We start from the raw sequence: 22,431 nt of genomic DNA, 5'->3' as shown, positions 1-22,431 counted from the left end.
ACGTAGTGACTTGCGTGATATCTTCATATAGCTTGTATCTTGGAAATTAAAACATTTAGAAGATAGTAACTTCATCAATTCTGTATTAGAGAAACCATAATGATAGTATTGCAATAATTTCTGTGCAATAATTTACTCAATCTCGCTGGTCTTTTTATTTAAAACATATTCTTCAATATTTTGCAACAAATGTTAAATGATACGTATAAGGTATTAGAAATATTAAAATATCGAATAAACTTCTTTGAAGAATGGAAAAAATATAATAATTTATGATCTTATACAATCACCATTTATATTGCTTCCTAATAAAAAAGGATGTAATGACTCTTATCTCTCGCCCGTTTAAAACCACCTATAATAGCCAAACATTGCACACATCAAAGATTTGCTTAGCTAATTCGTTTGCGCTTGTTACGGTGCGAATAAATCGTAAAGTATCATGTGAGTCACGGTGCAAGTGCACATGTGGACGTGGAAATAGCCTGCAAGTTGTAACAAATGTTCCGAGGCGGTGTGCTCAAGTCGCCCCGGCCAGAATGCGTCCGTCTGGCGCGCCAGTGCTGCGATATATCGATAACAACGGCCACAGAATTAATTGACTGATTTAATGAACAACAAATTCTTTACATCTCGTTTGCTAGATTTTTGCATGATATTTCACATGTACTTATCGTGTGGACTGCGGTTAAAATAATAAAATTTACTTAATGAATTTTATGAAAGTATAAATGTTATTGCACTCTCAATACCTAATTAGTCACACGAGATTTACGTAAAAAAATTTTTAAATTAATTACACTACAAGAATATTTTTATACAAATTATAAACGTGGACAATATGATTATGGAAGTACAAGGTGAAGGGTTCATTAATTAAAATAATTACACTTAAAAATCGTAAAAATATTATTTTTCACTGATATTAATATTATATTCGTGGTACATATATTTAACTAAAATGCAATTGAATACCTATCACGTTAGCCCTACATATAAAAAACTTCGACGCGGTAACTACATTTAATCGCACTGTCCCTTGCCTTTTGCAATTTGATTTAATAAGACGTGAGCAATTTTTCATCGTTCGATAAACTGATCGTATATCATATTGGGTGCATCTCTAAAGGGCCAGACTGGCCTGGCGCCGTGCTTTTTTACCCCGCCTCGGCTCGAGCCAACAGCCAACTTATTACTTTGGTAAATTTTAGTTGACTGCTAACTGTTGAACGGGAAGGGTGTGTTTGATGTTGTCGGAAAGCGGAACGTACGCGAACGTAATTACGAAATATATGAAGTGCTAATGTATTAACTGTGTGACATCTATGCGATGTTTTATTGAGTGGATTTTGATAGTTTTCTAAGGATTATTTTGGAGGATTGATATTGAAGAAAATAATTATGTCCAGTGTTTTGTCTACCAGCACTGCGGATGCTGTGCAAGCTGATGTCAAAGGTATATTTCAATTATTATATTTTGATATTGTACATTTTATTTTTATTTATGTCAGAAATTTTAAACAAGGTAACTAGGTAGATACTTAATAAACTTTAAAATACCTATTAGTAAATTAATATTTATAATTTAATTATTTTTACTTTTAAGCTATAAGCACTTTAAATTTTGTTGCACCTACCTGTACCATAAGAAACGCAAAAAGGGAAATGTAGGTATAATTTTTACACGCAATTTTAATTTAACGATGTCATTTAAGGATGTTTACTCAACGCTCTTGAAATGTTTAGAGTTGAAAATTCGTACCTAAGTTCATCGAACCAGTAAGTAAACGCCACCAATACAATACTGGATTAAAATTAAGTTATTACAAGTCAATCCCAAACTTTAAATGACATAACAGTGGGTGTAATACTAAACGCCGGAAACTCAGTGAACGTCCGAACTATAAATTCGACAGCCGTACATGGACACTCATAAATAAACATATTTTTGGACTTTAAAAGGCTTCGTTTAATTTCTTAAGCAAATTGCTACTCCCACATGGGCACTGCATTACTCAGATTTATTATCTGTGGCATTTTATAGAGATTTTAACCTCTATAATTCGGAATTCGAACTCTATATCATACAATTACTCTGGCTTATCTTCTCTATTTCTTATGTTTGACCATTAATTCATCTTGTAGGTAACTGTTATGCAATCCATAAAAAATTGATTTTGAATATGAGCGAAAATAAATATCTCCATTACTATAATTAGATATCTTTTAATTAGACAATACATTTTATTGGTATCTCATTAATTATTTATTTATCTAAGCGCGCGTGCTCTATACACTAAATATTATTTTGGTAGCTATGCATGTCTCTACCATCTCTACAGTCGAGCTTATGACTTTCATTTTGATAACACTCGCAAAATAAACACAGTCATAAGAAAAAAATCTAGAGCGAAATCGTGAGAAAATCTGTTGGTAGGCGATTATATTAATTTTATCTCTTAATTGGATCAACAAATGCTTGATTGTTAGTAACTAATCAATCAATACTAATTAATTTATCACCGAATACAGAAGGGTTCTAAAAACGCCTCGCTGCACATGTTACGGGGGTGAAAAAACCCTATACGTTATAACAAGTGTACACCACTGCAAATATAATATAATTCTTGTCACACAGTAACAACCCTTATTCCTTTATGCGTAAAAGTTATTCCGACGATATAGTTTTTAATAGAAAACACGTATGTTTGTTCACATGTCGCATAGCGGGGGTCATGTGGGATAAAAAGAACGAATCTGTTTATTTTTTTTTTAGAATTAGGTCGCCAGTGTTGCCAACTGCAATAGGAATAGACAATTTATTTTGGATACGTCACGAAATATTAATATTATTTTTTCGATCGATAAGTGTTTTAAAGAGAATAAAAAATAAAAACAATATTCGGCAACGCTTCAATCGCGTATTACATAATCTTCGTGTTTATTAAATACAAATATGTAATACAAATGTAAATAATATTATGTATATATGTATAACAATTTCCATGAATTACTACTCAATTTATGTTTGTGAACTGAGATCTGAGTAAAATATGGTAACAACCAGTAATATGTTCGCTTTAAACAGATGCTACAAATTAATGTATTGTTATACAATTTATACCACCTGCTATCTATAATTAAATGATATAGAACAACCAAACACTTAACATAAGACGTACCAATATAATTTGGTTATGTAATACGTAATCAATGCTTTTTAAATTACCACTGTTTTATAGTAACAGTATGCAAATAGTAAAAAATACATAAAACAGCCAAGAATTATTTCAAACTTGCTATCCGCCCGCGGCTTCGCTCACGTCGCTCTCATGGGACTGACAAAAAACTGACACAAAAATCATAGCATAAAATCGATCCATTGCCACGTATTAGAAAAAAAACAAACACATTTTTTATTTTTCATATTAGATAAAATATTTAACTCGTTGCACAACACTTGTTATCATCTGAAAATAACAACAAACTAATCGCGGGTACATGTGCACTAAGTCTAGATATAAAGATAATCAGGCTGATTTACTGATAAGAGTTATAAATTCATAATGAAAAAAAAGTATGGATTACGGCGATAAAAACGTGAGTGTACAGATTTGATAATTTAAAGTATTCTGAATACTTTTGTTTAAACTATAAACTAAAAAAAATACTCGTGTCTCGTATAATTTATTTGTAAACTTAGACAATACCTAACAGTTTTCATTAAAGCAACTACATATTGAAAAGAAATTAATCCTCTAATTAGTCTAACTAAATCATTATAGCATCCGATTTTCTAAGAACCTTTGCACCCTGGCCCTAGAATGACATCGCGGAGCCTTTGCCTCTAAAAAAAAAACGAAAGGCGCGGCAAATTCTTAATCATCTGTAGTAGTTGCACAGGAGTCACCCTTTACTTTTTACAGATACAGATGTCAAACAGCCGACACTGAGCATTATTACAGCTATTATGTCCCCATCTGCAACGCCACATCTGGTATCCAAACGGGCTTACGTCATGACATGTGGCGACAACCGTTCAGTTTTATTGCTGAAAAATTACTCGTACTAGAAAACAATGATGTTTTCTTGCGACTCATACTATAAGGAGCCGGCATGAACACGTTTCTAATAGATAGGTTCTCATAATATAATAAATTGATTGGACTCTTATTTACTAGGAAATTCAACGCACGTAATAAAATGAACAATTAAAATTTAAAAGTAAACTATTATATTATTACTTACAAGATTTATTTATAAAACTTAAAGAATAAGCATTTAAAATATAAATTTTCATTTTTATACTAAAAGTGGGTGCAACCTACAGAGGCAATTTCCTTTCAAGGGTCGTAGCCCGTAGGACTTCAATAGGTTTCATAAACGTTACGTTAGATTTTATTTCAACCATTATCATTTTAATGCATAAGATTCACAGCTTGAACTTGAAATATTATTAGGATTTAGAATATGTTGTTTTGGGGTTTTCCAGTGGCGTAATGCTTAAGGCATTAGAAAAAAGCGACCAGTGTCAGGGTCTTGTATTACCGCTTACTTGAATAATTTAGCTTTTAAATGATTCCAATTTTAAATGGGAATTTTGTTGGAATTCGCGGTATTTTGTCTAAAATAACTTTATTGATAATGATAATAACAACAAAAAGACGAACTTAGTTAATTAAATGACATTTTTAAAATAAAAATAGATGGATTTTTTTTTAACTTTCATATATCGAGACTTTAGAAGTTTAGTCTGTAGGAAACTTTTTATAAAAAAATCTGTATCCGTATTCGATAATGGGGCTATTTGTAAAGTAACCGTATCAGTACTTGTTGCACTATAAAATCGTTCACGTGCCGGACCCCACGTGACGTTGTTTCAAAATATTGCCAATCGTAAAAATTACTGCAAATGCGCTATTTTACACGCAACACTGTCACGTGTTATCTGAATCGAATTCGATTGGACATTTTGAATTTTAACGCGTAGAGCTACCATTCACGATTTTAAATAAATTTATTTTTATAAATTATTGTAATTATTATTTTAAATAAGATCTAAAAACAGATTCATTAAAGTTTTCAAACGCATTTTAAACAATATAAGATGCATAAATTTTAACTTTATATTCTTCAGTGTACAGAAAAAAATAAAATTAAAAACAGCTGTGCGATCGTTTACAGCTTTGCCAAAGAACAACATTTTTATTGTTGTAATTATCTGTAGTACACGATGCGAACAGATGTATGCAGTATGCAATAGAGACAGATGTTGGTAAATATTTATCCGTCAATCTATAATCCGTCCGAATTATAAAATATATAGAAAATGTATGATAATATTTATGAACCTAGAATATCTGAAAATCTTATAACCTTAATATTATACGAAGCGAACTATAATAACACATTATTATATACACAGAGTCACATCTAATTTCTAAAATAAAGTTTTTCACTCGCCGTAATAAATCAACAATTAAAAAAACTAATTTTGGCACAAGAAAACGTCGTTAAAAATGCGAAAATGTCTATCCATATCCTTATACTCAAACTATTTCATTGAGACAAGAGCAAGAAAGGTAGCAAAATATTTGACTTTACATCGTTCACTTGTTTCCATCATTCAAGACCGTTAAATTGTCACATACGTTCAAGTTGCTTCAAGTAATTGTCAATTGCAAAGGAAGACCTATTACAGATTTTTGCATACGTCCATTAATATTAAAAGGGATGACGGGAAGCCTAAAATTCGTCGAAAAAGACAAAGGGAGGAAGCGATCGGGTGGCCAGGCATAAAAACAAAAGATAGTCCACACTTCCCTCGATACGCGGATACAGAAAAAGTTGCCATATTTAAAAAAGTAACAAGCGAAGGCTTAGGAATGCTAACGGATAGCATGAACAAATCAGATGCAACTCGATGAAACCTCTATAATAAATAGTATACCATACACAAATGACATCAACTTATTGTTCTAGCATCTCGATTGCTAACACTTGTTTTGCTGAATCGAAAACTGGGCCATACGTTTAAAGAATCATCTTCTATTTTACACATATGATTTACGTTCCAGAACATAAGGTGTGAAGTTTCCTTGCCTAGCTGCTTGTAACATCAAATGTGACACAAATCTAAATCATCCAATAAAACATAATTTTGAAAGATCATTGCTATCTATAAACGTATGCTCGTAAATTCGCGTAAAACATTGCATCGCGTGGGTGTTCCAACACAGTTGTAAATTGTATCGTGTTACTTTGATTCATCTGTATCCGGTATGCTACTTTTATTTTGGCAATTAAATGGAAAACACATGATAAAGAGATTTTAAAGGAACAAGGATAGAGAAATGCCGCGCTTTTGATATCTTACGTTTCATGCTATTCGAATTTTTTGGGGCCAAAATGTACAGTTATCATCATTTATTGTGAAATGTTGTCTTTTCAGTTACTTAATATGAGATTTTGAAGATGATGTAACTATGACTAATAAGAAATAACTATGCTCTTCTTACCAATTCAAAAATATAAAACACATGCTTGTCCAGTGCGCATATCATAGACACTGTATGAATTCGTTTGTTTGAATGACATTTCACGATATGCTTAACAAAAGTTATTTTATTAGATGTATGACAGTTTTTTATATATTCAGATCAATATTTTTAATTGATTTGAAAGAAGCTCAAAATGTTGCATCGAATTAAGAAGGAAAAATGTAGAGCCGAAATAAGTTAACGCATTTGTCGATTTTAAAATGTTACTGAATAAAAGCCTTGTAAATTAGGATAAGTCTAGACTAGATAAATATGAATACAGACAAACAATATAATTGGTCAGTTAGAACGATTCTGATTGGTCAGTATCGTCGACTCCTATGTGGAAACCGGCGCCGACACACCTTTACAATACACATTTTATTTGATAAAATTGACACTAAGACAATTTATTGCGATTTACGCATACGATTATAAAGTTTTCATCTTATATTTATTTAATTGATTTAAATACTCAACGTTGAAAACATGGCATTGGTCCATTTTGAATGTGATGTCTTCGTCTGAATATTTTTTAACTTAGTCATTCGTTAAAATGTTTGCATTGTTGAATTTTAAGTCCCTTTAAAAAAGTCTTCATAAAAACTAACATGTTAACTTTTTGTTATAAAAAAGCTATAAAACCAAAATTATACTCACAATATTTTATGGGATAGAATTTCTGTTGAACAGCTTATATTAATTCTAATTCTTTTTTTCTCTGTACTAACCATAAACAGATAACAAAACATAGACTATCACACGGTCTAACATGTCAAGTAGGTCCCATAAATTATACAAGTCAAGAAAGGATATAGTAACCCTGTTAGGTCGTCTAGTCCCGTTTCACACCCTGATAACTACGTTAGTTTATTCTTGTACAATTTATGGCAACATTCTTAGTTTTTTATACCTTCATAACGTAATATCATGTTTACTTACTAGTTTTTTTTTCTATTCTCCTATAATAATAATTATAACTAGGTTTTCGATGCATTGCATGCGTTGATCTAAAAATGTAAGACACAAATATTTGCGTAGGTACAATGAATGAATTGAGACTTAGGTATAAAATCTATATTGTTATTTATGTAATATTAAAATCAATGAATACTCTTGAATAATCGACTCTACATATATAACATTTTCATATTTAAAAAATGCGTAAGCCCATTATCACCGGTATTTCTTAACCCTTAGCAGGTATCGTGGGTCAAATTTGACCCAGAAGCGAACATTTTCGGTTATAATTCTTTAAATATTTATGCAACGACTGTGCGCTTCTAAGTATTCTCAGTGCGTCGCTAGCTGCAGCGGGGGGTGGATGTGCAGAACTGTAACTATCTTAGGAGCGGAGGTAAGTAGCTTTCTGGGTCACGTTCGACCCACGACACCAAATAAGTAACTTTTTTCACTGAGTGTAATTACTTACTTTTTTTGTTTTATTGTTTATTTGTACTACATTGGAGGGCTTTTTGAACGACAGACAAATCGAGGAGTTGATGAACGACTGAAGTGACGATTTGGAATTGAAAAATGAAAGAATACCAAATGTAAACCAACTTTGTGACGACGAAATCATCAGCGATCGAGACTATCCCTAATATGTTAGTTGCTCAGAAGACAGTGTATTTGGAGTAAGTTCTGACGACAGTGAAAACGAAGAGGAGATACGAGAATAATAGAAAATATACGAGAAACGAAAATACGAGAGATGAGAGTGAAGAAGATGAGGATGATAGTTGATGGTAAAAGTCATTTTGGTTTTGGTTGTCATTTTTTTTATTTTATGATGATTTCAGAAGCAATTTATTTTTTTGTTATAATAAAGATATGATAAGTGCCATAAATATATTGTAGTTACAGTTTTTCTAACATTTATATTTTTTTTTTATGTTTTAAGTTCACACTAACCAAAAAGTGCCAAAAAATAAGGTTATTTACAATTGCGTGTAAAACATGATATTTTTTTATATTCTAAAATTAAATAAAGTTAATTTTGTAAAAAAAATATTTTTTTATTTCTTATCTAACCATATTTTATACAAATAATAAAAAATCTACTATCTACAACAGATTGTTAGGTATGGGTAGAATTTGACCCACGATACCGGTAGTGTTGCCAAAAAAGGCGATACCAGCTAAGGGTTAATAAAATAATAATATTTACCAATTCTTTAAATGTTAATAAAGCCATTGTTCGTCAACAAATGTCAATATTTATAGCATATTCTTTCGAATGTTATTGCTACATCGCATTCCACCATTTGCATTAATTTGCTTGTCCGCTCGAAGAATCATAAATATCTTTGAGATAAACTGGCGCCTAATTTGAATGGCTTTATGAGTATGGCGGCTATATCCGGGAAAGGTTTTAAACGGTAGATGTCATTTTGAATAAAATAATCATAATTAGTAGGACGGTTAATTGCATTCCTATTCCTAAATCAATAATAAAATAGCGATTATGTAGTTTTTTATTTAAATAGTTACAAAACGTATTTCCGGATGGGATATTAAATATTTTACGATCAATCTATACCCTGAAAGTAACATAAAACACACAAAAACATCCTGATCAGTAAAATATCCTTTGTAAGACGTTAAAAATGATTTCGGCCTCCTCAAGATCACATTTTTTCTGCCAGATGGCAGATAAACATCGGGATAAACCATCTGGCTGCGATTCCAACTTAGCGCATGCGAAATTAACTTTTTATAGGTAAACCAGAATCTGATGGCAATTAGGGAAATCAAAATTTTGAGTGTGCAACCCTAGGGAAAATGGACTGAACGATCTTGATACTGCTTATTTTTTATTTTGTCCTCAACATCATTAGTCACATTACATAAGTGCACAATACTGTACTTAATAATGAGATATCCACTTAATATTATGTAGGTACATACATACATGTATAATATACATATTACTTTTATCTATGTAATACATATTACATATTATTTACACATACCTATATTTGTATATTCATTATCATTATGTCATGTAAAAATATGGATGTAATGATAATGCAGATCAAAACTAGATAATGCTAATAATTTTTTTATAAAATAAATAAAAACTATGTTTATTTTTCGTAAGTATTAACAGATAAACACAATATCAAATTGACTTGGATAGCTTGGACTTGACGAATAGCCGTATTGGAAACTCTTGTAATAAGTTTTCATAAAATTATGTTGTAATCAACAAACAATATTATAGTTACCTACTTATAATATTTTTAATTTTAAGTATCAAAACTGGTAAGTCCAATTTACTAATAAAATATTCAAAATTGAAAATTGTGATGTGTTTGACCCTTCTTCATCGAATGTTTTTCAATACACATTATAAATAACATCTCTTGCTTGTGATCGCAGCGGCTTTTTCGACATTTTCGAAGATTTTTTAGACAAAATCCTAAAAATTATTCATTAATTCCAAAGAAGACAAATAATTTGACAACCAATTTGATAGTTGTCAAATAACATTGCCATATGAAAATCTTTTATTTCTTAATTAGAAATATGCCATCAGATTCTGGTAGACCTATATATCTGATTTATTATCGCCGTTAGGGCGCCGACACAAGGTCATTCTTACAGCCATTGACAACTGGCACTATAATTGCCATCATTAAAAATGTTCTGGGTTTTACCAAAAGATGAGCACTGGGCGTATTAAATTTTTATCGCCGAATATCTTGTAGATGTAAACCGAGATTAGGATTGCTACGTGTAATGTAATTTTGCTAATTATCGCTTTTTATATATGTACCTTTCGCGATCGCCTTGTAATGCTGAAGTTAAAAAAATACAAAAATGTTTATGTATTTTTATTTTCCTTGGATATGATTACCCGGATCTTATTTAAATACGTTTGCCCCATGTTGCATAAACAACGATGTACTCTCAAAATGTGAATCATAAGGTAACGTAATTACCATAGATAACATTTTTTTAAACTCACTTTTATTTCTTTTTCTTTTTTTAAGAAAAATATGAATAATTAATTGTACAATTTCCTCATGTAGTCTTTTTATAATCATGGACCAAAATGATTCGATTATCTACACATATTGCAAAAACATAGCGAAAATAATATTTTTTTGTGTCGTATTGCGAAAATTATTCACGTTTGTCTATGCGCAGTCAAGTTTTATTCAAAATGAGGCTATTGGAGATGTGTAATAAATGGCTGCTGCCAAAGTGTCACGGAGATGCAATTTTTCTCTTTCAGCCAGGTGGTGAAATCCATTAAACATGGTATTAAATATGAGTTACATACATTTTCAAATTAAGCATAGGTTTTTTGTAGTTCGACGCCACTCGGGTGACTATTTCTCTCTCGTATATTTTAGGAACAAAATAGGAAGTTTTTAAAACAAGTTGCGATGCGGGATTTAGTATCTAATTCTAAATGCGAATTCTTAAAAAAAAATTGTAGAGTCCGGATAAGAAAAATTATAAGTAGGTACATATATAGATAGGTACGAGTAAAATAAGAATGAATTAGAATAAATTGAATAAAATAAAAATATGGTCCTCAAAACCCGTATGCATATTCAAATATTATTATATGTAGTATTATTAAATAGTCAAAGCCACATTACACATAAGTTTACTTAGTACATACATATAAATTATAAGCACATGGCAAGCAGGTGTCCCACATGTTGAGACTACCGCTCAGAACAATAGGCTGTTTTGTCTCGGACAGACAAACAGACATTCCTACATTGTTTTTACAGTTGGCGCGCTTCAGTATAGTAGATTTCGGAGGTACGATCCGATTTAGAAGTAAAGTAAGTATAAGATGAGACCGATCCTATGGAATTAATAACTTTAAGATATAAAAGTAGAGTTCATTGTTTAATTGTTTTTCAATCATAAACACGTGAATTATACGAAAAAAATCTACTCATGTTTGTAGAATATGCAATTATTATGTATCGTCAAATCACAATTGTAAAGACAGACAACTTTAAATTACCTTTAATTAAGAATAATTTTCTGAACTGTTTAGCTGGACCAAAAAACAAACAATAACACAAACATAAACCTTATCAATTAGCAAATTACAAACACGATCACGCAAGATCAAATTCTTGGAAGATTTAATTAAACTAATCAATGGCGGCTAATATACACGAGGAATAATAATAGAAAATCCATTCCATATAAGAAATTGTTATTTAGTAGCGTTACTTAGCAATGGCGGCCGTTTGGCGCCAACGTGTCGCCGGCACGGCGCCGCAATACGTGACTAATAAGATCCTGAGGTCCGGGGACCGGGATACTATCCCGAATACGGGATCCGGGATAAATAATGTACGCTATTGATCACGGGACGTGGGGGAAATCTCGAAACTATCAATCCCTTTTTGATTAAAACCTTTTTTTATATGCAGGCTTTGGTGCCGATGCAGTATTTCCGTACCGACATCCGAATGAGAACATCTATCTTTAATAATTTTACTAGAACGCTTTTTTAAAAATATGCTCCGTTAAAGCGTACACTTGATAAGAATGGTCATAAAAAGCCAACCATTTTAAGGGGAGTCCTTTCAGCGAAGCGGAGTAAAATTGGTTTGCAAGATCAAATTTTTCATGTATTTGCAATTATATGACGCTTCTAGAAAAAATAATCAATACACTTCAAGATATTTCCTAAAAAGTGTGCTAATTTGTTACACAACCACGTGTATTTTGTTCGATCATATAAAATCATAAAAATAGGCTAAAATAAAGATCGAAAACGAATTATTTATTAATGAAATTTCTGATTTTGGAAATAATTTTTATATAAGGATATGTATTTTGATGTACTGCAGAAAACGTGCTAAATTTTGGTTTTCTACTGAAGCCCTGTAATTATTAAATACATATTATATCTCAGAACTTAACGTTGCCCAGCGTTTTCTTTACAAACCGCGCTGCCCGCTACCCCGCCAGTCCTGATCAGGCGCTTGCTAACGTAGGACCTGTGTCAAATTATCTCCGCTCGATTTTAAGTTTTGAGTAAAGATAAATTATTGAAAATGGGTAACAAAACAAACAAAATTCGGAAGAAAGCAGTGTCAGTATCACAAAAAAGGACAGGAAAAGAGAACTAGTATGTAAATTGAGTAATATGATAAAAACGTAGTTACTTGATGCCACAGAATAAAAATATCAGTTGGTCATAAAGTTTCACCTCGTACGCTTTTATTTCAAAACGATAAAAGCTGCGTTACTGTGAAATAAGAGTTTAGTTTATAATAATTTGTTTTATATATATAATACTAGTGGTCCGCCCCGGCTTCGCCCGTGGTACATATTTCGCAATAAAAGGTAGCCTATGCCTTTTCTCGGGTATCAAAATATCTCTATACCAAATTTCATGCAAATTGGTTCAGTAGTTTAGGCGTGATTGAGTAACAGACAGACAGACAGAGTTACGTTCGCATTTATAATATTAGTATGGATTATTATTACGTAATTGGTGTATTATTTGCATAATTTTGGGGTATAATTATTAATTACAGTTGTTTATTTTAAGGAAAAAAACAATAATGATTATTTGTTAAAAAATAATTGATAATAGTCAAATAATAATGATTATTGACTAATAATAATTATTAATCACTACAGTAAAAGTTCCTTATTGGCGGGGTATATGTTCCATAAAATATATGCCTCGAATACAGAAACCGTGAATACGGAATGGTAATTATTATATGGGATTATAGGTTCTACGTTATACGTTCCTAGGTGACGATTGAGATTTTTTTCGTGTCTCATTTTTTTTAGTTGACATTATAAATTTATAAACTAGGAAGAGTGCAGTAGACGTTACTCGATCACAATTATTTTTGTAACGAATGTGAAAGACGAAACCTATAAAACACGCAAAGCGGCTTTTACTATAAACGGAACTACATTTAAAAATATACTTTATTTATTGAGTTATAAGGTTGCTTCCATTCTGTTTATTTACATTCTCAAAAACATCAATCGCGGCAAAGGCGGCTTGCGACAAAGGCGGCTTGGGTCAAAGGCCTCGGCGATATCATTAATTAACAACATAATATTATGTACTTTAGGCTAACTTGTAATAAGATCTATTTTACTTTCTTATTAGTCCATTTGACAAGGATATTGTGTTAGATACCTATTGGAATAATTTTATTATTATGTATGTACTTATTAAATCCGCGAATAAAAAAATTTTTAGTCGCGAATATAGAAATTGGGTCGCATTTTTTTAATTCCCGAATAGTGAAAACGCGAATAAAGGAAGCGCGAATAAGGAACTTTTACTGTATAATAGATGATAATAGTTAGTTCATAATCATTGTTATTATAGTTCATTGAAAAGTTACATTTGGGGTTGCGTTTTTTAGGAGGACGCATTTTATTTTTTTGATGTGTAGGGGGGGTTAGTGTGAAGCTATCACCAAGTTTGTGGGGTCGCCACCCTTGTCCCACGGCCGCCATCTTAAAAATAGCGCTTAATATGGTTTTTATGATATATCTCTTAAACTATTAATCTGATAAAAAAAAATTGTCAACATTATTTGTTGCAAATTAAATTTTCTACAATTTTGGTCCAGTAACTTTTTGTCATAGAACTATAAATAAAAATGTTATGAGTGAAAATGTTCAGAAATTAGCGATATTTATATTTTTCAATAAAACTTTTTTTTTTATAATTTTACGAAGAAATAATATCAGACCATTTTTGTAGATTGTTGTAGTATTGTAGTTATATTGTAATACACGCGCTCTATACTATTCTAATATAATACTCTAAGCTTCTACTGGTAGCAGCAAGTAAGGTAAAAGCACCTAATACGGAGGTATTTCGCAACATTTAAAAGTAAGTATCAAAAATAAGCATTTGTAAGTCTTTCTAAAGGTGCCAAACCACTTTATCGTTAAAAGTGGAACTTAAATTTTGTATTGCTGTTGACTCTATGTTTATTTTCATGATAATTCTTATTTTAAAAAAATATTTAAATAGTCATGTCGATTTTCCCTAATACGGAGGTATGATTTTGGTCAGAGCCTAATACTGCGGTAGGCGGCTCCTAATACGGAGGTCAGATATTATATACATTGAAGTTCCGTACAAATAATATTTGTTAAATAATAGGAATGTGTTAGTAAAGTAAATTGTAAGTTTTTTATTCATTAACCATTGGTTTGATTACGTTGATTCACTTTTAATGTGTTTCATTTATGCTTTTAGTTTTATCGGAAAAAAAACACGCATATCAAATAAGAATCCACAAAAAAAGACAGAAAACTTCTTATTTATTTACGCAACCCTAAATCTGTTAATTTTAAGTTCTTTGAAATAGGGCCGTAATAGGAGATCATATATAACCTAATACAGAGTTACCTGGAAATATCTACCACCGTAATAGGAAAACTACTCGTGTTTTTAATAATCCTAATTCTGACCCATCAAAAATTCGATAAACAAGAGAATGTAAATGCTTAATCAAATGATAACAGTTTTTTGGCTCAGATGTGTAAAACTCAAATCAACAGTTATACAAAATAAATGATTTGTGATACATTAAAATACACCTTCCTATTTTTACCCCTTCTAAGAAACAAACATTTTGTACTCAACCGTTTTCATATTTAACTGGATTTCTAATTAAGAAAACATACCGCAGAATATGGTTTCTAATTTATCAGATTAATAATTATTCCAACTAATCTTGGAATTAATTCAATAAGTAAATAAAATGAAAGTTATAAACAAGTAAACATGCCCAGTATTTTTCCTATTTCGGAGTTATGCCACCGTATTAGGATTAATCTATAAAATTTGTATCGTATTACGGCGGTATTTTATTTCTTATTTTTTGGGTAGAAAATGACTTACAAATATGAAACAAGCTATTTAAATAGTGAGTGTAATAGTAGGAAAATGCAATAAACAATACATATACAAACTTGAACGGCTTATTAATACGAAAAACGTAGTTTATAAATATTAGTGTACTTACTTTTGTTGTTTCGCGTTTGTATGGAAACACCTCTCATGTCGATGCCGTTACACAGATTGATTGATCTTGTTGTGTTGTCTATGTGCTATACTTGCAAACGTTAGTTAAGTCATGGAGTAATAAATTTGGAATAAATAGTTTACGTTTTGGTGTACTTAAAATTAATAAAACAGGAATAAAACTCGAAAATAGAAATACCACCGTATTAGGAAGCGATTTTGACTACCGCCGTATTAGGAGCCTTTACCTTAATATTTATTAGTTACACCAAGTACTTCCATAATTATGTTGTGCTAATTAATAAATTCCTAGTACCTACTTATCTCAGTTTATAAAGTTGTAAATGATTTCTTTATTTACTTTTATATTTACAATCTGACACAAACACTTTTACATTGCTTACATAATAAAAATTGATCACAATTTACTTTTGATATAAGTATTTTACACTGTGGCATAGCGCTAACGTTACGAAAAACAAACGACGCGAGGAGCGCGAGGAGCGCGTGTCACGCGAACGGCCCCGCACACCTCACCTCCAATCTTGCCTCGCGTTGAAATACCTCGCGTTAACGGTGTCCAAAGATAATAAGAATAAGATGGACCTAAAGTTGTCACAAAATCGATATTGTTCAAACGAGTATAGCTGGCCACTGGCGCCACTGGTGAAAGTAGCCATCACGACTTCTCATACATTAGGCTAAATCGTGCGAATGCTCAGCCACGATATATATTTAGTCATAAAATTGACCGCTCATCATTTACTCATTTCTCGGCTCCTGCGAATACTCCCACGGCTGGTACAATACTATTCGAACGGTAAACTTTACAAAATGCACTTTTGATTGGTCTAGGAATGAATAAGTATAATTTATGTTAAAATTACACTGAATGATTAGAGAAAAATAAACTATTTTTACATTCACGCAATACTCAAATTCAAAATGATTTCAATGTTCAAACTGAAACGAACCGTAGACCATAGACAAAATGAAAATAAAGAATGAAATCCGAAACATTAATTCAACCCGTCCATAGACGATAGAAATAAAGAGAATTTTCTAAAGGATTCTGTGAAATTTGGCGCCAGAGTCCAGATACGTATCAGCTGGGTTATCAAGTGGTGAGATCGACACCATTCAAGCTTTGTGTGCTTGGCGCCGGTCCCTTTGATTCGTCCACTTTGTTTTAACACGTCAACGTGAATCGTCGTAATGAGCGAGACCCTTAAAACTGGGCCTTCGGGCCATGTCTTATTGTGTATCCTCTGTGATATATTACACGGCGCTCACCGCACAATGCTGCTCCGAAATATAATTAATGTGTCACTTTTTTGTTACAATACAATAGTTTAATTAATGATATATTGAAATTTGGAGTTCTATATACGTTTCGAATGTATTAATGAACCTACGCTCATTAACTCCCAGCTGTGCACGTACCAGCTAAGCCACAAAAACCTTGAATTCTACAAACGTGATTTCTAAAGCGAGTAACGTATTTATAGTATCACATTTATCTACAACACGTAGAAATGAGAAAAATCTTTTAATGATAGGCACATCTGTAAACGGTGAAAGAATTCTTTGTAAAACCTCTAAGCAATTAAAACCTCAATCAAACGTAGGCGGGGCGGTCTTGGCTTCGTTCTATTAAAAAAAAAACACCTGTAGTGTGAGAAGATAGTTCAACAATATTACCTTTACGATCCGCATTGCATAATAGTCTCGTATTTGAATGTCGTTAGAGTTGAAATTTGGGTGATCGCACATTTTGTGATGTATGGTGATTGGAACGCCTTCTCGGCGCCGCGGCTCCACGATTATGAGCTATAAAGCAATTCCGGTAGCTCGACCATTACGGATGTACAATTATAGCGTGTTAAACTCGCGGCTTTGCTTATGTTAACCCTTTGTTTTAGACATAAAATTTTATTACCTTATGGTTATGAAGATTTGAACTAAGATGAGACTCCTGCATGGACGCGATGGACAGTGGACATCCGAGATAGTTTTAATGTGAAGATTTTATTATGATTAACAAAACTCAATGAAATCAATCGTGAACATAACCAAAACTTCCTTAATCATATTTTGATAAGCTTTACACGCACTTGAAAATTTTCCATATTTTTAATTTTTTTTCTACATTTTAAAAATTGCAAGTAAGTACGTATAAGAACATACTATGTATAATGCAACATAATATCTTAAATGACAAGTGTTGTAACTTGTAGCCTCTTGTAGCCATTTCCCCTCGATTTGTCTTTAACTTTACTGCCTCGAAGTCTTAGGCATATTGAGACGTAGAAATTTTTTTACACCGCTATTCTCTTAGATCCTATATACATGTATACAAATTGATTTAGATTTGATAAGCAATTCGGGAAAACCTAAAATGAATTAGATTTAAATATTAGTAGTAAATTGTAAGGTGTAAAAGTAACTAGAGTAGACATCTTTCTTTTCTGTTAGTTCAATTATGTGATTTCGTCAAAATAATTTGCTATACTACGGATTAACAAACCACAGGTTGCCATAGCAACGTGGAATGCGGACAATCACATTCTAGAAGTAGGTATGTATAAATAACAATCAAGAAACCATATGGGGAACCTGTTTCATCTGAGAATCTTGTTCACATTAGGTTATTTCTTAAAATATTTAAAATATTTATTTTGTTGGTTATTAATTATAATTATTATAAAAAAATAAGGAAAATTTACTTTTTTCTTGTCAGTACCATAAATCTGCCTGTAATAATATATTTCATATGTATATATCAATGTATTTTTAATATGATATATCTATTATTAAATTCAAAAATATATCACTTCGTTTTAAGTTTTAACATTTTATACGAGCTTTGATTAATTCGTCTTGTAAAAGGCATTATTTCTCACGAGAAATGACTCAATTAAGCAACTTCGGTAATTAATACTTACGTGTATTCCTACAAAACTCTGCACTTATACATTAAGAATTTACAATGCATTCCCACTGCATGCATTAGCTGCACAGTAATTCAAAACCACCTCATGTGCGCCGATGACGTCACAGAGGCGCCGGCGCTTATGGCAATCGTCTAGATAAAATTATGTGATTTACGCAACATTTTTAAAGTTTCGCCACTTGTATTCTGTCATAGACAACATCATAAACCATAGTGTTCATGAACGGGCACAGATTAAAAATTTGAATGCGATTTTTTTATCTGTACAATTTCTGGGAATCATTGTTGATTATTCTTATCTCGAAAATATGTAGTCTAAACTATTATTATTAGCATTTTAAATATATTTTTGATAAAATTATCTTATGGCTATCAATGATCGAATTATCGTAGGTAGTTTTTATTTGTAAGATTTTTCACCGATTTATAAGGTATATTCTTTTATTTTTTATTATTTTCTCCTTTCAAGGGATACATTACGTAAACATTATACCTAATACACATTTATCCGACAAACTTTTAAAATAATTGATTCATTTCAGCACAATTAATAGGAATTTTATTATAATTTATAATAGATACACATACATAATTTTGTTTTAATAGCGTGTTATCGAACAAATACTAGACTATTTGGTTTTGCCCACATTCAAATTTTTAAACTACTTTCAACGTTTACACAATTTTATACGGTTTTTAAAGTTATCATTAATTTTTGATTATTATCTTGTTAGATAAATATTTTTAAGTATATCATTATGATGTTATTTGTTTTGAAACATTGGGAATAGCTTAGAATTTTGATTGTTCCTTATGTTTCACAAAAAAGAAACAATGTTATATATAAGCTGTGTATATGTATTTCTTACACACTATTATGTATTTCTTTGTTTTACATAATTCTCATCGACAGAAAGATAAAAGATTTTGCTTATGGTCAGCAAGCACATAAAAATCTATTATCTCTTTTCAAATTTCGTAAAAAATTGCAACTTCAGAACCACATGAGAATTAAAAATACTGGACAATCTTAATAATAAAAATTTAAATATATAATCTGTCATAAGCTAAAACGTAAACTTATATTTGCTTAATTGTATACGAAGCGCGTAGCTCTATAACTAGCGGCGTCCGTCTTTGTCCTTTTATCCCGATTGACAGACGAAACTGCCATTGCACGCATTTGTTAACGATGCGATTGATTGCCGATACAACGTCTATAAAACTATCTGGGACGACAGATCGTGAGAGGGCGAGGTTCAGATACATAAAGAAATGTATACCTACACTAGAAGTGTACTGACGAAGTAAAATATAAATAAGAGGTTCGCGAATTTAAGGATATTCATGAACTAATTGGGTTAACTAATTTGAATAGCCAATATCGTGTATTTTCGAATTTGTTAAAAATAAATACGAAGTGCCAATTAAACTAATTCAATTCTTTTCTTTGTTACAGAACGTATATCAGAACGAGATGCGGGTTTTGTATCGGGCGGTGAAGATGACGACTCCTGTTCCGGCCCAGCGCACTCCGACGACTCCGGAGTCAGACTCGTCACAGACAGGAAACGCGACAGAACACCAACCAGATTACAGCCACCTAAAAAACGGATAAGACTAGGCTCCAGAGAAGACCTGACAAGCCCTGAAAGCGATTCGTCCAACCCCTTCAGACCCTGGTCCTTCGCGGAAGAACCACAAAATGAACCGCTCTCCTTAGTAAAGAAGACGAGTGAAACTAGTCTGCTCAGACAACGACGGAGGCCGATAGAACCGCCCCCGATCACAATAATAGAACCCGTTGGCCCCCCGCGAGTACCTCCACATCCGGGGGTCATCGAACCGTTCCCAGACAAGAAACCAAGAGAGCAGAGGAATTATAAGAACATGACGAGGGAGAGGCGGATAGAAGCCAACGCTAGAGAGCGGACGAGGGTCCACACAATAAGCGCTGCGTTTGACACGTTACGAAAGGCGATACCCGCGTACAGTCACAACCAGAAACTGTCCAAATTATCAGTTTTAAGGATAGCGTGTGCGTATATTTCCGCATTGTCAACGGCGATGGAACCAGACGCAGACCTTTCGGATGCTGTGGAGAAGGTCACTCAGACAATACACACGGAAGGAAAGTTGCGGAAAAAGAAGGACGACCCATGAGTTCTTTGACTGTACCAGAGTACAAAATGACAATAATCGTAGCTATAATGAGCTTTGAATCTCGCGTGGATCACGCTTGTCCGTGTTAATGTTCCTATGGACTGAAATGTACTTTAGTAGAACTGTTTTTGGGTTTGAGTTGTTATAGTTTATTTCGCACGTGAAAAAGCCTTTAATTTGCATCACAGTTAAACTAAAGTACTAGGTAACAATAAATTAATATTAAATTGAATAGGTAACTCCAATCTTAGTCATTTCATTTCACATCCATGACATTCAAATTTCGCAAAAATTACCTCAGTAAAATAAGTAAATTCGTCGATACATTTTGTAACAAACGGCCAAGCCATTGTTAACCATTCCCAACACAGTATTAGGTGATGTCAAATGGCGAAAATGTATAAATATTTTATTTGGCTTTAATACTTTATATTTATTAAAAACCGAGTCAGTAATTTTAAGACAGAATTGTATATTTTATATAATATAGTAAGCTTGTGTACTTTGTGTAAATATTAATGTAAGTTGTAAAGATATATTATGTTTTTAAGATAGATGTTATATAATTTTGAGGCATTTTGTATGTGTAAATCACTTTGTGTTGCGAATTAAAATTACAGATAAAAACTTAAAAATATATTTGTGTGTAGAGTCTAGCAACACCACCGTGCCGTAAACTAAAATGCCTTGAACAGATGTTGTGATAATAATGTAAATATTAATATTATTGTTTGATAAGGTTTATTATAACATTCAATTGTTATATATAAAGGGAAAGTAAGACATTGTTGTAAATGCATTTAAAAGTGATTTGTTTGCGTTTAATTACAAGAAATTTGTAAGATTATGTACTTACGTTTATTTAATTTTTATTGTTTAAATTATATAAAACATAAGTGAAATGTTTTTAGAAATATACAACTCTTAAATACATTAAAATCTCAAGAGTTCAAATAATACTAGTCTCATTAAATTTTATTTCAACATTGCTGCAAATCACTGCAAATGCTTTGATGAGATATTAAAGAACAGAAATAAACGAATGTGAATCGTTAACTCCTTTGTTTTATTTTTAATCTATCGACACTTCGCCATTAAAAGTAAGTTTATAATATGACTAGCTTACCGCCCGCGGCTTCGCCCACTTTGCCTAAAACCAAATTATACATAAAAACCTTCCTCTTGAATCTATCTATTAAAAAAACCGCATCAAAATCCGTTGCGTAGTTTTAAGGACGCTATAACGTATTTTTACAAAAACACGCTGTTTTTCGGTACCATTTTAACTTAAAGCAATTACACGTGAGAACATAGTAATATCTTAATTTAAAGATAATATATTCAGCTCTACGTTCATCTTATAAAAATTGTACGACGTCATACAAAATTGTCGCTGAAATACGTTTTTTCCATCACAATAAACGCATAAAATGCAAAAAAATGGGGTCTAAACCGGTACCATTTTAGGAAAATTAAGAGCCTAATCTATCTTCTTAACTATATCTTATTGAGGGATATATAGTCCTTTATATATGGTGTAATTTTTATGAATCTAAATCAAAATTTTATTTCAATAATGAGCTAAATTAAAAATACTTGTCGATTTCTTCATACATTTTGTTCTCGCGGTTCGTCAGACCGCGCTCAGAAGCGCTCTTGGAAGGACGGGTGTATCGCTCCTCGTGCCAAAAATAAAAACGAAATAAAAAAGATTATTGTGCGTGCACTGTCTTTTTCGTGATTTGAAATATTTGATACTTTTTATGAGT

General features: G+C 31.9%; 1 protein-coding gene across 1 annotated transcript; it reads left to right on the top strand.

Annotated features, from left to right (window-relative positions):
- The first annotated feature begins 1,232 nt into the window (after positions 1-1,232).
- Positions 1,233-21,718, top strand: LOC123698088 (protein atonal homolog 8). The gene is made up of 2 exons (XM_045644682.1): positions 1,233-1,456; positions 19,959-21,718. The coding sequence occupies exons 1-2, from the start codon at positions 1,402-1,404 to the stop codon at positions 20,660-20,662; spliced, it is 759 nt and encodes a 252-aa protein (XP_045500638.1). The 5' UTR covers positions 1,233-1,401; the 3' UTR covers positions 20,663-21,718.
- The last annotated feature ends 713 nt before the right edge of the window (positions 21,719-22,431 follow it).

This window comes from Colias croceus, chromosome 15 (genome assembly GCF_905220415.1).
Source record: "Colias croceus chromosome 15, ilColCroc2.1".
NCBI classification, from domain to species: Eukaryota; Metazoa; Arthropoda; class Insecta; order Lepidoptera; family Pieridae; genus Colias; species Colias croceus.
The sequence above is the reverse complement of the archived record's forward strand: the minus strand, read 5'-3'. Positions and strand labels throughout refer to the sequence as shown.